Here is a 17,697-nt window from a genome sequence, read left to right on the forward strand (position 1 = left end):
AGCCATTGCTTGCAGACACCCAAAAGGAGAGGAACAAAAATCCCACCGAGCGTGTCAACCAGGTTCAGAGTTGTGATTCCTCTGTAGGATAGATGTTAGGATTCAGGAGGCGTTAAGCTGATCAGAGCTGAGTAAAGCAAAATTATGAGAAGGCACAACACGGGAAGATGCTTCCCCTGAGGCACTGTTCTAATAATACAGATCCTTTACCGTGTGTGTGTGTGTGTGTGTGTGTGTGTGTGTGTGTGTGTGTGTGTGTGTGTGTGTGTGCGCGCGCACGTCTCTCCCTCCAGAGCTCCATGCAGACGAGTGGGTGCGTCCGCGTCCTGACGAGGTTGCGAAGGAGTCAGCCCAGTGTCGAGAGACGCCAGCCGGGGAGGACGACAGCGACACGGACCTCACCTACGGAGAGGTGGAGCAACGGCTGGATCTGCTGCAGCAGCACCTCAACAGGTATGGAGAAGTAATAGCATGTCGGTCGGAAAACCAAAGCACTTCACTTAAACCTGTCCTGAGTGCTCCAGTAGAAACACTGAACATCACACACTACTTAGACTACAGTACATAAGTTAAAATGCTCTTTGCTTCATTAACATCCAGGGACACAGTACAGTATAAAGATGATATTTTTCTATACGTCCTTGTGAGGATGGAGAAGCTGATGATCTGTGTCCTCATTTATACACTCCTTGTCTGACTTGAAATCATATCATTGTTTCAGAGGATGAGATGAACTTCATGTGTCATTACAATGTGGTATTGACACCTTAACACTTACGGGGGAAACGCATCAAAGTCTGTTTCCAGCTGTTGTTGAGCACTGCATATGTGAAAAAAGTTGTTCAAATCTCCTTAAGTGATGTCACTTGAGTCAGCATCGGTTGGAGCTGAAGGCAACACGTTTGAAAATGAATCAAATCGGGGGGTGTGGAGCTGGAAAGAAGTGAGCTGACTAGACCTAGAGGCTCCAGGGTTCAATAGCCACTAGTAGCATAACTCCCAAATCTCTGACTGAACTTCCGGCGGCCAAGTTGCATTGTAGGTAATGTAGGCGCCAGGTTTTTAAAAAGGAAGATGAATGCGGGGACTGAAAAAAAGAACTCTCTGGAATATAAGTATCTCTGGTTCTGCTGCATCGATTGGAGCCTTACGTTATGTATTTGTGTAATGCAAAATCTGTGAAGAGTTTCAAATAAATCAGGATAACATTAATGGAAATTAATATGCAGTATATTTTCAAACTTTGAGCTGAAGTCGGGACCACATGTGTCCTTCATCTATCGGAGCTTGCAATACAAGCTCCTGTGGTTCTGCCTATAATTGGCTGAAATCTTGCAGAGAGACATTTTAGGCCAGACACCCGCTGCAGCCGCGTTAATGCAGAGAGCGAGCGGACTGGTGTGATTCTCAGCTGGTGCTCTGATACAGATGAGGGGGAGGCTGGCTGGCTATTTATAGCACGCAGACACCAGATGCAGACACATTGCAAATACTGTTGACGTCATCCCAAGAGGTTGGGATGGTGGATGTCATGGTGAAGTTGCAGAGTTTTGGTGCAATTATGGTGGAAAAGGAAGAAATGGTGTTCTCCTCCACCGCGGTATACACTGAGATATAATGATGAACTATTCAGCAGAGTTTCATCAGGATTCTACACACGGTTTTTCTCCCAGTGGAAACATTGGCCAGCGAGTGTCCCCATCATTCATTCATTTATTCTGGTTTGGGTAGTATTTGTCTGAGGCAGCAGGACATGGACACTGCACTACCAACTCTCATTTTACAGAAACAGGCCAGAGCCAAAGGGTTTATCTGCACTTATTGTCCTCTAAAGAGCAAAACAGGCACCTGGCGAAGCGACAAGGAGGCATTCCTCTCTACGCTGGAAGTTTCTGCTCGCTGTGTTCGCTCTTTCCGTGTCTCCTTTCGTTTTGGCCGATGGACAAAAAAAAAAAAAAAGGAGTATGTGTGGAGAAAAGAGGTGATTCGCCATCTCAGACGCCATGATGTAACTTGCTGCATTGTGATGACAGTGCAGGTGTTCAATTTTCTGGTACCTGGTTGCCATACAGAAACTTTCAGCAAATATCAAAGCCTTTTCTTCAATTTATAAGTTCACCTCTTGGCATGATTTCAGTGTTCATTGTAAGATAAAATAATACTTTGAGAATTTAAAATCCTATAGAAACAGAAAACATTGGTCGAACTAAGAACATTTAATTTAATCTAGCACTTTTTTTTTTCATTTCATTTATTTTTATTTCGAACAAAACAAAAATAAAAATATATATATATATACACACATACATACACACATACAGTTTGTACCCACATATATAGATACACATACACATATGCTTACAAACCCATACACACACTCATGCACACAAACACCCACACACACACATAGATACACAACACACATACATATACACACACACACACCCACACACAACAAAAAGTGTGTAGTAACACACAACGGGAAAAAAAAATACATACAGTGCTTACAACTAATATTAAAAATACTATTACAATTTCAAATTTCAAAAAGAAATAGTCCGAAAAGGAGCAGGATGAAGCCGAAGCTTGTAATGTTTCCTACCCCTCATTCACCCCAATTCGTTTCTTCATTCATCATACATTCCCACAACAGGACAACCAATATACACAACAATACTTCTCCAATCCCTCACGATTCAAATCATTTGTTCATCTATCTACATCGTAGGTAAGTCAACAACATTTTCGCAATCCATCACCGTAACAATCCGCACCCCAGCACACCTTCCCAGTCATCTCTCTGCCTCTTCATATCCTTTTAATAAAGTGGTTTTATATAACTTTATAAACTTTATTATATTTGTACAATGTTTCAGCACCTGGTCTAATCCATTCCACAAACTCACCCCACCAATCGTGATGCACATACTCTTTAGAGTTGTTCTTATTTTAAGTTTTTAAAGTTTATTTGTTCTCTCAAATTATATCCACCCTGTCTTCCCATAAACATTTTTTGTAAATTTCCTGGAAGTAAATTATTTCTTGCTTTGAACATGATTTGTGCTGTCTTAAATCTAACCAGATCAATGAATTTCAGAATATGTGACTTGAAGAATAAAGGACTTGTATGTTCCCGGTATCCAACATTATTTATGATTCTGATTACTCTCTTTTGTATTGTGCATAACGACTGTAGGTTGGTTTTGTATGTATTTCCCCAGATTTCCACACAGTAACTTAGATATGGTTGTATGAGGGTATAATACAGAGTATGTAATAATTTATTGTCTAGAATATGTCTTGATTTATTTATTATAGCTATGGTCTTTGCTAGTTTAACTTTGACATGGTTTATATGAGGTTTCCAGTAGATTTTGTGGTCTAAAATCACACCAAGAAATTTATTTTCGTATACTCTTTCAATACTTATGTTATCAATTTTTAATTCTACTTGAGGGTTAATTTTTTGTTTTCCAAATAACATTATCTTTGTTTTGCTTATATTTAATGATAGTTTATTTACATCAAACCACTGTTTTAATTTGGTAATTTCTGGTGCGATCATCTCCAAAAACTGCTGTAAATTATCACCAGAACAGAAAATATTTGTATCATCTGCAAATAAAATAAATTTTAATATATTTGAAACTCTACATATATTGTTAATGTAAATTATGAAGAGCTTTGGTCCTAAGACCGACCCCTGTGGTACCCCACGTTATGTTCATATATGTTGATTTATGTTCCCCAATTTCCACATATTGTTGCCGGTTTCTTAAGTAGCTACTCACCCATTCCAATACAACCCCTCTGATACCATATTTCTCTAATTTATGTAATAAAATTTCATGATTTATGGTGTCAAATGCTTTCTTTAGATCTATAAATATTCCCACTACATGTTTCTTTTTATCTAAGCAATTTGTAATTTCCTCAACTAATTCCATTAGTGCCAAAGTTGTTGATCTATCTGTCCGGAATCCGTATTGACGGTCAACTAAAAGCTTGGGTGTTTTGATAAAATTATCAAGTCTTTCTGTAAAAAGTTTTTCAAGGATTTTGGAGAACTGGGGGAGTATAGAAACAGGCCTGTAATTTGTGAAAAGGTGTCTATCCCCAGCTTTATATACCGGTATTACTTTTGCTATTTTCATGTTGTTTGGAAATTTACCAGATTGAAAAGACAAGTTACAAATATGAGTTAGTGGTTCAGCAATTTCTTCAACAACTTCTCTTATTATAATCATATCAATATTATTCCAATCTGTGGAACATTTGCTTTTACAATTTTTTACAATGTTTATTATTTCATTTCTTTCCACTGCTCTAAGGAAAATAGAGGTCGGTTTACAATTCCACAGATCAGCATTTACCCTATCTATTATATCTGGATTTTTTATTTTTCCTGCTAATTCTGGTCCCACATTTACAAAAAAATTGTTAAAACCACTATCCACATCTTCCATGTTTTCTATTTTCTTGCCGTTTTCAATATAAAAATCTGGGTAACTTGCCTTCCCATTATTAGTTCCATTTCTAATGATACTATTTAAAATATTCCATAGACCTTTCATGTTATTTTTATTATCATCTAATATTTTATTATAATATTCTTTCTTACATATCCTTATAATATTAGTTAATTTATTTTTATATTTTTTATACTTATTTTCTGCATCTGGGGAACGATACTTGATAAGTTTTCTATAAAGTGTATTTTTCTTTTTGCAGGCATTAGATAAACCCTTAGTGATCCATGGGCTATTTGTTTTACTTTGTCTGTCACTGTATTGTTTTACAGGACAATGTTTGTCATACAATGTTATAAAAGTTTTTAAAAATTGATTGTATGCTTTATCAATGTCATTTTCTTCGTATAATATTTTCCAGTTTTGTTTCATTAACTCTTGCTTAAAAGCATTTATGTTTTCCGCAGTTCTTACTCTTTTGTATTTGAGATGCCTAATGTCCATGGTTTTCCTATAATTACAGTAATAGACAATGAAAACAGGTAAATGATCACTTATGTCATGATATAATAGCCCGCTGTCTACATTATTTTCCATACTGTTTGTAATATTATCTATTAATGTAGCACAATGAGATGTGATTCTACTGGGTCTAGTGATTGTTGGATATAATTCCATACTATATATTGTATTTATGAAATCTTCTGTCATTTTATGCTTTTTTTTTATTTAATAGATCAATGTTATAATCTCCACATAAGAACATGATTTTTTGCAATGTTTTTGTAAAATTATTTTCCATCCACTCTTTAAATATCTCAATATTTGATCCAGGAGTTCTGTATATACAGCTCATAATTATATTTTTTGTCCTTTCCATACAAATTTCTACTGTAATACATTCCAGGAAATCATCAACAGCTGCTGTCATACTCTCCACCACCTTATACTTCAATCGTTTATCCACGTATATAGCCACACCTCCTCCACTTCTATTTGCTCTATTTTTATAATTCAGTTCGTAGCCATCAATTTCAAAGTCCACACCTTTCTCAGTTTTTATCCAGGTCTCTGATATTGCTATGATGTTGAATTGGTTCTTAAATTGGCTTAAATATGTTTTGATGTTATGGAAGTTGGAATATAGGCTTCTACTATTAAAGTGGATAATTGATATACTGTATTCTAATTGGAAAGTTTTATTAAATTTCATCTCTGTATAATAACTGCAGCTGGTATTGATATTGCTTAGTAAATTATTTTCTGGATCAATATTATTTTCTATATTCTGCATTTTATACTCTGTATATGAAAATGTATCCAGTACGGATGCCGATGAATTCTTATCAGAATGTGACATGTTTTTTTTATTTTTTCTCTTTCTTACTACTGGATGTAAAAGCCATTACCTTATTATGCTTTGTCTCATTGGTATTTATCCAGCTCCTCCAAGTCCCTAATGACTAGGACTTTAGCTTGCTCTGGTGTTCCATTCAGCTTGATGTATATCTTGCAGTTTGCAGTCCACGTGGATTGTATTTTCTTGTTCCATCTAAGGAGTCGGGCCTTCCTGGCAATGTCCGCGTTTTTCTTGGTCAATTTTTCATTCAAGTACACATCCGTGCCCTTCAGCCGTCTTCCCTGCTTCAGCAGTTCAGTTTTATGTTTCCTGTTGGTGAAACGCATGACTGTGGCTGGCTTGTCCATTTTGTTTCTTCGGGGGAGAGTATGACAGGCCTCAATGTAGCCCCTGTCCAACTCTATCCCTTTAGAGTGGAGGAATGCCGTCACCTGTTGCTCCACCGATGTAGCATCCTGCTCGCTCATCTCCCCACCGTTCATCGTTGTCGCCGCCCGGGCATATGATCGGTGTTTGATAACTAACCCGGTGACTATGATGTTGTTTATGCTTGTGTATTGTTCCAGATCCTCCACCCGATTTTCCAGCTGCATAATCCTCTTTTCCTTCTCGATGATTTGTGGTCTTAAAGGTTTTACTTCCTCCACCAAGCTCATAATGGCCTTCTGCTGTTGTCTAACAGCAGAAACCTCCTCCGTCAACATATCAAGCGACTGTACTATACAATTATGAGGCACTTGTACTTTACTTGAGTATTTTCATTTCCTTCTACTTTATACTTCTACTCCACTACATTTCAGAGGGATTGTACATGTATATTTATTTTATTCACAGCCAGTTACTGGTTAACATTTTAACATCAGTCACAGGGGCCATTTTTTTAGCAAACTAGTACTTGTTGATACTTTAAGTACATTTTGCTGATAATACTTCTGTACTTAAGTAAGATTTTGAATGCAGAGTGTTTACAAGTAATTGAGTATTCTTACTTAAGCCAGAATTCCTCTTCTTCCTGGGTAATGTGCATTTTAGGAGCACGGGGCTAAGATAATACTCTGCAGTAGTAAGGTTGAGTCTCCCTCTAGTGTTTGGTATTAGTATTGACCACCCATCCACCATCCCATAATGATAGCATTTAGTCAACTGTATAGAAAGGGGGAGAAACACGACATACAGTGTTTCAATAGATTACTTTTGCCATCTAGGCTTACTATTTTGTTTCTTCCCCTGAGAAAAGTAGGGCAAAAGATAATATCTTTCATCATATTACTTTTAGGGCTGACAGCCGAGCGACAGTGATGATGAGATGTAATTATTGATACTTCTGGTGAAATTAGGTCACTGCAGAAATTAGCAAAATTAAGTACAACACATTATAACACAAGCATGGCTAAAGAGTGGCAAACTAAACCTTCACATCTAAAACACTGTACAGATGTGACATTGATAGCAGCACAGTAAGAATGCTGGGCTTTTATAGTACTGGTTTAATCAGTGGTCGTGATCAGCATCATTACACATTTAATTGTTGTCGTAAATGTGACATCAACCAATCAATATTAGATGACTTATTTTAATGAAAAGACTTAATAAACAGGCATCTTATTCATTTGCAGGTTTTTTCCAGGTTTGTTCTGTGTGATGATGACATCCGTAGGTGAATCAGTATTGATTAGAAACACTGAGTAGCTAAACAATCAACTCTTAATGAGCGTTTGTTCAAGTTAGTATTCACCACAGGGTGCCTCAACCACTGTAATTTAGGAGAAATTCTTGCAACCACAATGTTTGACAACTTCATTTGTTGTTTTATTCTTTGTCTGTCCATCAGACTGGAGTCCCAGATGACTTCAGACATCCAGGCCATCCTGCAGCTCCTCCAGAGGCAAACCACGTCCGGCCCCCCCGCCTACAGCACCGTCACCTCCAGCCCGGAGTACCAGAGGCCAGCCATCAGGGTGCAGCCGGTGTCAGAGCTCTGCCTCGCTCCGGCCCCGCCTCGGCCACAGGTACACCACCCTGCTGATTAATAATCCACAGATTAATGAAAATAATCAGTACGCTCATTCCAGAATGTTAATAATTCTTTGCTTTTTAAAATCGAATGGTTAGTATCAAATAATGCTGACAAACTAAACAGTCTGCAGTGCTCATTTCCTCAAGATTATACCTATAATATAAACAGCAATGAGAAACAAATAGGTCAGAATTAAAAATACTGTAACAACTTGTGTATTGAATTTAATATACTAGTCAGACGTTACACTACTACTATCATAAAAATAAAATAATGATTGTGAAAATAAATTTTAAAAGTCAAAAATAAAATAGAATAAAAACAAATTGGAAATGTAAATCTATAATAACCTTGCTACAGATAGACAAATCAAGTGGACATCTTCCAAAGCTAAAGTTGCTGTACATCATTTCCTCTTTGTGCTGCCACAGCTCAGCAAGGAAACTGTCCAGGGAAGCAAAAACCTGGTACTAAAAGTACTGTAACTCTAGATGATACCCACATTAAGTATGAATACACATTCGTAAAAGCATGTTGCGTTGATTCAGTGATCTGTGCGCTTAGTAATTAGCATTAAAACTTGTGCTAATATGATGCGTCTGTATACTGTACTGAGGTCCTGAGGTCTGACTCTCTGCATGAACAGTTTTGCGCATTGAAACTATGCTGTGAACTGAGCCAAAGCCATCATAAAACACTGTAAATGTTTATATCATGTACAGACCATGTCAAAACTCTGCAGTAATATGTGCTCGGTCAGCTGGTTTAGTTTCAACAGACATTCATAAGGTAGCTGTGTGTAGTCTACTTCCTTTGATATATCTGTCTTTAGTTTCTCTGCCAAATGGCTCATGACGCCCACTGCACTCTGTCTTCTTCAGAGCCCCGGCCCAGAAAAGGCCCCGAACAAATCCAAAGATACCTCCACAGTCCTCCTTCACACAGAGACTCTTCCACACGGGAACTTTGCTGGACTGCTCGAGAGCGACACAGACCCCGAGCAGAGACACACACAAAACGGCATGGACTCTGTAGAGCAGCACCACCACCAACAGCCACTGAGGTTCCCATCAGGCCGACAGGCCTCTCTACCTGATGTCCCCAGCAGCTCAGGAATGTTGGGACTCCACAGGCCAGTTTCTGACCCGGGGCTTCCAGGAAAGTAGGCCTCCCCGAGCCCTTCAACGTCGACCGAAGGTCTTCTCTCAAGCTTGACTCAGGGTCTAAGAAAGAGACTGTATATGCAAAGGAAAACAAACTGTAGACTTTCTTCCATCCCTTTTTGGAAAATCTCCCAGCCCCCGCCCTTCCAACTCTCTGATTTAAATGTATAAAGTCCATTTATACAGAGGTATTTATACGCTATATTATTACATATGTAAAGTCATCATCTACTGTGTACATATTTTAAATAGAACACTGCCAGCAACATGAGGCACCTAATGTGATTTTTCTGAAAGAGATATGAGATATGCATGTTTTTGTTTCTCATGGATTCTTTTCTCCTGTCGCATGTTCCTCTACACACACTGCAACTTACCAGGCAATCAGGTGTGATCTTGGCATGCTTAGAGACGACTGTAGCTATCAAGTCTCATTTTCTATGACTCTTCCCTCTTCACAGGGACAAAGCTACTTGAAACTCGTTCCAAGGCATTTCTATACTCCACTCCACAGCTTTGAAGTTCATCTTCTATCAGCAGCAACGATCGACGCAGTCACAAACTATCTATCTAATCTATCTGTATATTTAGCGTGCCTACTGTAAACAGCATCGCCACAACAAAGCAAAATCACGTCTTTTTCAGCTCAAAAAAACAGAACACAGCGTAGTGTTAATGTGTGTAGAGGCTGTGTGGACATCCAATAGCACAACGAGACTTTTGTCAGTCTTTGAAAGCAATAATGATGCAGTACTGGAAATGAACTGAATCTTGGTATAGTTCTAGAGTTTAATACACTCTGGAGATAATTGTATACAACCTAAACAAAGAAAAAAAGCATCTTTTAACAGCATTTATGTTGTGAATTAATTTGCTATGTGAGTTTAACAACTCAACCTTCACACATGGGATGTTTGAGTGGCATGTTCAGACAACAAAAAGAATGCTTAAAGTTGTGGAATTAGTAGATTTCAAAAACCAGAATTAGCATATAACCACATGTATCTTATCAATATTGCGTAAGCTTGGTTTTGGGGTATTTGCAGTCAAAACTTGTAAGGGACATCTACAGTTTGTCTAGGCAGTTTGGGGATTTTAATTATTTCGCAACTGTTCTTCTGTGAAAGAATGATTGTAAATGTATTTCTTTGTCTGCGGCTCTACAGTAAATCATGGCAGATATTTTTTGGCGACTCTTGGACATCTTATCATCCGAATCGATTATCTTCCAGCAGAAGGTGACAGTTTTCTTCCAGACCACTGTTCCCAGTCCATCAAAATTGTACAGTAGTTGTTCGCACTGGTTATGCTGGGACCTGAGTTTGCTATAGCTTTCTATACCACCAATATTTCTAACATACAGTACTGTAAGTAGTTGCATGTATATTATTAACCCATCAGATTTTCAGACGACCCACAAAAAATTTAGAAAATAAGAAAATAAATCTTCATTTTGCCTGTTGTGATTGGTCTGTCCAGGTTCTGGCCGGCTGGAAATCTGTTTGAATGGGAGAGGGCCAGACGTCTCTCCCAGAGCAAATGAAACATGAGCTGGCAGATTTCTCTGGTTTTCTCCATCATTCCGTCATAGAAAAAGAACAGCTGTAGACATAAAATCCCCAAACTGCCTTGACATAATGTCCCTTACAAGTGTAGGTAAACTTTTGACTGGCAGACAGGAATCGACATCCTGAATTTTCCATAGAGCCGACGCAATCCCACACCATAGTTTTTGGTTGCATGCTTAGGGTCTTCCATTGTCTTCTTAAAAAGTACAATTTAGTAAATAAAAAAACACCACTAAGAAAGCATCATCAGAAAAACTAAAATGTTTTCTTTCATGTGTTGGGCCGAGGACACAGCTCAGCCTTAGCTTTATAAGCCTGCTCTAGACTTTACAAATGACATCAATCCAATGCAACAAAAACCTGCTTCTCCACCGTCCGATGTAAACGTACTGAAACAATTTAGGGTGAACTGCATGACAAAATTGAATTAGTCATTTATTTAGTTTCCTAACTACACAAGTTCCAACACCCGCTCATGTATTGCATGGAGACCGCACTTGACTAAATTATAAAAGGTCTCAATCAACTGTGTGTGACATTTGTAAGGTACAGCACATCATCCAGAGAGATTTAGAAATAATGGTTAGGCCTATTTTTCTAAAACAAAATTTCATTTGCCATTATTATTTTTCTATGTACCTGATGATAGTTTTTAAAGCCCCTGATGTTGGTTAGAATGCTGTGGACTGCTGGTGGGTGATGGGAAGGTGACGAATGCAATGCACAGCCTCTAAGTGTAGCAAGCAAGACTTCAGTGACGGGCTTTAAGCCGGGTGCTGCATGTACTGTGTCCCGTTGAAATAGTTTGTCTTGATTTAATATTGCACATTGATTCTCATATAATTTCTCCAGAGTTTCTACATCCACTTTAACCTTATTGAACGTAATTTAGCATGTTGAAACCCAACACTTTACTGTCATCTAAAGCCTGGGCTTAATGTTGTCCCCTGACTCCTTCAGCGGGAACCAGAGAAGTCAGAAATAATGAAGAAATAGATGGATGAGAGAAAAGAAGTACCTTTACAGGACAATCCAAGTGTTTCCAGCAGAGCGCAGGGTGTGTTTATTGTTTTGTTTTTGTTTTGTTTTTTAAATAAGCTTTCTTTCTCGAGCACAGATGTAGAACAAAAGTTGCTAAAGCCTAACTCGACGCGTCCAACGCATGAAGAGTCTACTGAACTTTCATGGGATTTGCAAACTTTTGCACAGATTAGAAAAAAGTTGCTGTACTGGATATAAATGTCACTTTTTACAATCTAGTGCTGTTCACAATTGTTTTTATGCATTTTTTAAATGTTTGCCACTGTATTTTATACAATGCAACACTTAACAGCTAATTTGAATGTTTTTTGTTCTTAACTATATTTAAAGACATTAAATATCTGGTAAATAGAATGGGGGGGGGGGAATGTGCTATTGTATAAATTAATAAACAGAATGCATACTGATTAGAAAGTGTTTATTGTCAGTAACAAAATACGATCTTTACTCCAACATTGGTTGTGTGTAGAAGTTGACTTCATTGCAATCTTTACAAATGAAAACTCGGCTGGGTTTGTACTTCAACATGGAAAACAGAGTTTACAGCTGCATGACAGGATACACTGTTAACAGGAGGTGCAGAGACAAAGAGAGGGAGAGAGCGTCAACCACCAAGCTGCCGAATCAACCACAGGAACTCAACAGCACTGAGCTGCTTCACATGCAGGTAAACTCCTACTGTGTGATGAGACGTCTGTGTACTAAACATGTGTGACATGCTGAGAGTCAAAAACAACTTCAATCAGGTGGAATTGTGGACTGTGGGAAAATGATTAGGGGACCAAAAGGGGGTCAAATGAAATGTGTCAAAAGTTAGACTGATTGAAGTTCAGCATCACACATTGCCAAGTGTTCTACTAATCTAAATGAAACATGTTGAATGTGGCTGTTTATAGTCTGGACCCATTAACTTACAATTTCACCAATTTCTTGCAAAGAAAAGTGTCTTTGTTCTGCAGAGCTTTAATAAGAAAGTTCTTCACAACAGACGTCTGAGGATTCTGCAGTAAACATGTGTCCTTGCAGACAATATTGTCCAGTCAGTCCAAAAAAAATGATATCCTGAAAACATTTCTTCTCATCAATTCCTGTAATCCTTTCAGCAGATTTATCAGTGACAGTTCCATGTTTGTTAGCTCCTATGGAAGCAGGATGAACAGCCTCTCTTTTCCAGCTCTGGTCTATGGAGGATAAGCATGACTCTCCACTCAAACCACATGTCCAGTAAACGGATAATCTCCTCTGGTGAGAAAAGGAAAACATACTATAATTGTAATCCAGAATGTTTCCTGCACTGAAAATAATTTCCGAGGCATCAGTGAACTCACCTGGATCATTATCTGCTATAGTAATGAGGTAGAAGAACCCTTTGCTGGAGAGCAGCTGTGCTACCACAGACAGAAACCTGTCGGTCACCTCTCGCACTCAGACCAGGCAGCCTCTACACCTGTGCTGCCCACCTGGAAGAAAAGCACACACTGATCACACACAAGACCGATGATGAGGATGATGAGGATGATGATGATGATGATGATGATGATGATGATGATGATGATGAATGAGAGGTATCTGATGATGACCCTCATGTGGCACTGACTATCCAGACCCCCCCCAACTTCAGACTGACCGGAAGACGACTCTGCGACCTCTGAACATGTAGCAACTTGAGCAGATTAATTTATGGATTATGAATCCTCTCCATAAAGACGAATGGAGGACGTTATGAGGTCAGTCAGAGGCTGGACTGAACGCCAAACACACAGCAGTCTCCTTCCTTAGCCAATCATCATCCGGGGCACTATCCACTCGCCATACCGAGACCGGATACACAAACACGGTTCCTGTGTACCGTTGCTAACTCACAGCTAGTTTATGCTAACGTCTGTACAGTTGGTACTTTGGCTGTTTGGGGGCGAATAAACAAACGACCCCCGCGGTCACATTTACCGGAACGATCGGTGCTTTTATTTGTCTCACAGCTGCAGATTTGCAGCCTGGGAAGAAGAGGAAGCTTCTACACATCTTCTCTGAGCTGAAGCTCTGAGGTAGGACATGCTTTCTCTCCGGATTAACAGCTGCTGGCTGTAATGTTGACGGATTGAGTTGATTTGAAAGGGTCAGGTCACACAGAGTCCAGAATCTCAAGGTCAGTGGTTAAGTGTTTGCAGGAGCTTGTGGTAGAGATATTTCCAGTGGCAGAACTGTTACCTTGTGTACGTTAGAGCCAGGCTGTGTTGTGTTGTTTCTGCTGAAGAACTATAATCCGACTATGTAGTGATAGAGCAGAGTGTAAACTGCTGTCCTCCCTGTGTTCCATCTTCTAAAACCTGCTGGTCAGGTGGCTGCCTCGGTGTTGAGAAGGTTGGAGTTTGAAGCCCTCGGCAGGTCTGCTGGGTTTGAAGGAGTAAACACACAAAGCAGTGTGTGAAATGTTTGAGAGAACGTGTGCTGAAGCTGAATGTTGTGTCAGCTCCTGACACCGATGGCAGCGTTAGTTTTAGAGTTGTCGGTAAGCTGTCAGAGAGGACGTGTGAGTGTGGTAGGCTTGGTGGTGTAGTGCTGTTGTTAGTTCCCATCAGTCTCTGACAACGTTTAGCCGGCTCCATCTTCTCCACTCAGATGGGTTTAGAGTTTGACGTTTTGTAGACAAAACACTGAAAATAAATGAGTGCCGAGTGTGAAAGCAAATGGCTTTTACTTTTTAATTAGCCTTTTAAGATAGCAATGCGTTCCACATTATTTCAGAATAACGTTAGTTTATTTGTGTAAGTTCCACAGAATGGTTTGTGAAGGTTGACAGATCTTTTAAACCCACACCACTTTGCTGGTAATTTGTCAGCCAACCACAAAACAGTTTGGAATTGACCGGTGCAGATGACACCATTTGTGTGGTTTGGTTGTCAAAACATTAAATACTGGATCATTAAATCAAACGCACCCTTCCAATCGCTGTGTGTGTTTAGTAAGTAAAGAAGTGCGGTCGCCCACCATTATTACGCCAGAGTTCCAGAAGTAGCGTAGCTTGTTGGACCTGCAGTCCGTGGTGTTGGAATAAACTGAAGATCAGGAAACATGACAACTTATTTTGTCTGTCATTTTATTTGGGAGATTTTTGCCATAAACGACCCACAGCACTGAATATCAGGCAGTCAGCTGTAGGAGAAGTTGACGTTAGCCAGCAGTAACTAAACAGCTTTGGACAGGCGGTTCCTCCAGCATGGATTAAAAACCCACAGGTCAACCACTGACCCTGGAACAATTACGAGGCAATTCATAAGAAAACTACCTGTTGTTTATCTCAGCAGATGTCTTTTCTTGTTGGAAGTGTGATGGTGACTGGTTGTTGTGTGTGGGTTTTGGCAGGCGGCTGCTGTTCCCACTTCCTGCGTGCGGGACTGAATCGTTTAGCGGTGCACGGGGTATCGGAGCCTTTTCCCCCCTGGTTCATTTATTTATTTAATTAGTTTATTTGTCAGGGACAATGTACAAAATACATTAAACTTACAAAAGATGTTTTGTACCAGAGTTAGCTAATGCTAGTTTCCATCTGCAGTCCCCATGATAGGACCAGCTCGGTTGCAGCCCTAATATTGTGTATCACAGCTTTCATTATTTCCGGTCTTTGTTGACCTTAGGGTGCAGCTCAGACATTAAATGATGTTAACAAGACAGGGCCCGTCCTCTGCTTGGGAGCTACAGTTCTCAGCACTAGTAGCTCTACCTTGTGTCTCGGTGTCTTTTATTCCTCCTTAAGGAAAAGAAATGGACCCAGATGTATTGAAGCAGAACAATCCAATAAACTCTTACTTTTCTTTTTTTCTCCCCAGATGAGTGCAGAGTTTCCGGACCACAACGGAGAAGTTCCTTCACTCCATTCATGCCGCCTTCTCTCCGTACTCACTGTATACTCATAGTATTGTATGTCATGAAATAATTTAATAAAAAGTAAGTAATAGTACGTATTCAAAAAAAAAAGCTCAGAAAAGTCATACATGTCAAAAGTGTTATTACAATGTTATAACACTGTTATAACATGTATTATGACAAAAAGCTGTCACAAAGTTAAAAAAAGTGTCAAAAGTGTTATTACATTGTTATAACACTGTTATAACAATGTAATAACTATGTAATATGACAAAAAAAAATCTGTTTAAAAATGTCTAAAATTACACAGCTGTACACAGTACATGCCGTAAAAGTGGATGTAAATAATTTTTTTGTCCAAAAAAAAAAAAAAAAAATTTGGATTTTTTTTTCTTAAATTAGAATCTTCTCTTCCTTTCTCCTACTCACTTTCTCTGAGATGTCCTACTCTGGTCTCTTCCTGTCTCTGAGGTGTCCTAGTGCGGTCTCACCCTTTCTCTGAGTTGTCCTACTCTGGTCTCTTCCTGTCTCTGAGGTGTCCTAGTGCGGTCTCACCCTTTCTCTGAGTTGTCCTACTCTGGTCTCTTCCTGTCTCTGAGGTGTCCTACACTTGTCTCTTCCTGTCCTAGGGTGGTCTTTTCCTGTCTCACTCTTTCTCTGAGGTGTCCTACTCTGGTCTCTGCCTTACTCTGATCCCTGCCTGTCCTTGTCTTAATACTCCTACTCTGGTCTCTGCCTGTCCTTGTCTTAATACTCTCCTACTCTCTTCTTGCCTGCACTTCCTTTCCTAGCCTCTCTTTCCTATCTGGGGGGCCTATCTAAGTGCACACACGCTGATACCGAGCTGTCTTGAACCCGCCACCGGGCGCCTTTAGTGGAGTCGAAGACAAACCAACTGCGCCACCAACGCATGTACGCATGTGACCGTTCTCTCGGGTGTATTTGTCTTTGTCATTCTGGGTGTAAAGCTCAAAATAAATTGACTGTTCTTGCGTTGGAACCCATAACCTTTGTGTCTCCCAACCAGCGTTCCATCACACTGAGCTATCAGATCTGATGGACAAGCTCATGGTTAGTTGTGTATTTGTCTTTGTCATTCTTGGTGTAAAGCTCAAAATAAATTGTCCTTTCCTGTGTTGGAACCCATAACCTTTGTGTTTTCTAACCAACATCTCATCACACTGAGCTATCAGATCTGTCAAAAAGTGGCATGTGTTTAGTTGCGTATTTTACTTGTTCATTTTGGGTGTTGGACCTTAAAATTTAGTTTGCCATAAAGGAGTTGAACACACAACCTCCTGAGCAGATCATGCAGGTATTATCATGCTGAGCTATCTATGACACTGTGAGCTTTCTGGTTGGAGGTTGTATTTAACGTTCACATCACTGAGGCGAAAATTAAAACACTCTTCTGACTGAACCGGGATTTGATCCTTCAACCTCATACTGTCACATCACCGTCTTATCGTGGTGAGCTATTCCTCAGGCTGGGATTTTTTTCCGTTCTGTTATTTGTTCTTCACACACATCTTTTAGCCAGCCAGGGGAACCGGGGTGAGGGAGGGGAGTTCTGATCTGATCTGATCTGATGCTAGATCACATCCACTAGACGTGCCCATGTCAAAGGACGAGCCTGGAGGCCTGCCTTATATTGCCTCTGATTACCTTGTCACGCAGTGGTGTGGGGTCCTTTGTTACCAGCCAAACAAGGCGTTTCCACTGTTAAAAAACTTCTATCCCACTGGTCCCTTCTGCACAGCAATACCACAAAACATTACTAAAAAAGACTAAAAAACACAACTCTCTTGCAACAGGTCACAGCCCCGACTTGTCTTTCTTTGTCGTCCTGTTTGTCTACCCACACACCTGTTTCCCGTCCACCTTTAACAACCACATCATTAGATCCTGTGGCCAATCAGGAGCTGTGGGGGGGTGGTCCAGGCAATCACAGCTGCTTCTCATAATCCCAGTCTGGGGGTAGATGCTAGATCAGATGCACTGGACGTGTCCATGTCAGAGGACGTGCCTGGTGGTCTGCCTTATATTGCCTCTGATTTGGCCCGAACCTAACGACGTCACATCTAGTGGATGTGATCTAGCATTTACCGGGAGGCATCAGCCTGTCTTGCTGAGCCACTTCTCTCTCTATAATGAGCATTAAAAGGACCATGCAAGTGCCAATTCGGACCATGTGGTCAGAGCTTGTTAATAAGCA

At 39.8% G+C, this 17,697-nt stretch overlaps 1 protein-coding gene and 2 long non-coding RNA genes across 5 annotated transcripts in view; 2 read left to right on the forward strand and 1 right to left on the reverse strand.

The window, feature by feature from the left end:
• The window catches only part of LOC114550847 (potassium channel, voltage gated eag related subfamily H, member 7), a 64,739-nt gene extending 52,775 nt beyond the window's left edge, over positions 1–11,964 (forward strand). For 2 of the 3 annotated variants that reach the window (XM_028571766.1, XM_028571765.1), the window contains exons 14-16: positions 294–453; positions 7,661–7,838; positions 8,728–11,964. In XM_028571766.1, the coding sequence (XP_028427567.1) occupies positions 294–453; positions 7,661–7,838; positions 8,728–9,012 (623 nt within the window). In that variant the 3' untranslated portion in view covers positions 9,013–11,964. Of the gene's footprint in view, positions 1–293; positions 454–721; positions 791–7,660; positions 7,839–8,727 lie in introns of those variants that run through there. The other variant, XM_028571767.1, reaches the window with a different exon arrangement.
• Positions 11,965–12,019: 55 nt separating this feature from the next.
• Positions 12,020–14,255, reverse strand: LOC114550848 (uncharacterized). The gene is made up of 3 exons (XR_003691765.1): positions 13,246–14,255; positions 12,947–13,078; positions 12,020–12,860 (listed from the first exon to the last, which is right to left on the reverse strand). It is a non-coding gene; the product is annotated as an uncharacterized LOC114550848 (long non-coding RNA).
• Positions 13,298–15,576, forward strand: LOC114550849 (uncharacterized). Its single transcript, XR_003691766.1, has 2 exons — positions 13,298–13,663; positions 15,446–15,576. It is a non-coding gene; the product is annotated as an uncharacterized LOC114550849 (long non-coding RNA).
• The last annotated feature ends 2,121 nt before the right edge of the window (positions 15,577–17,697 follow it).

This window comes from Perca flavescens, chromosome 24 (genome assembly GCF_004354835.1).
Source record: "Perca flavescens isolate YP-PL-M2 chromosome 24, PFLA_1.0, whole genome shotgun sequence".
Classification (NCBI taxonomy): Eukaryota; Metazoa; Chordata; class Actinopteri; order Perciformes; family Percidae; genus Perca; species Perca flavescens.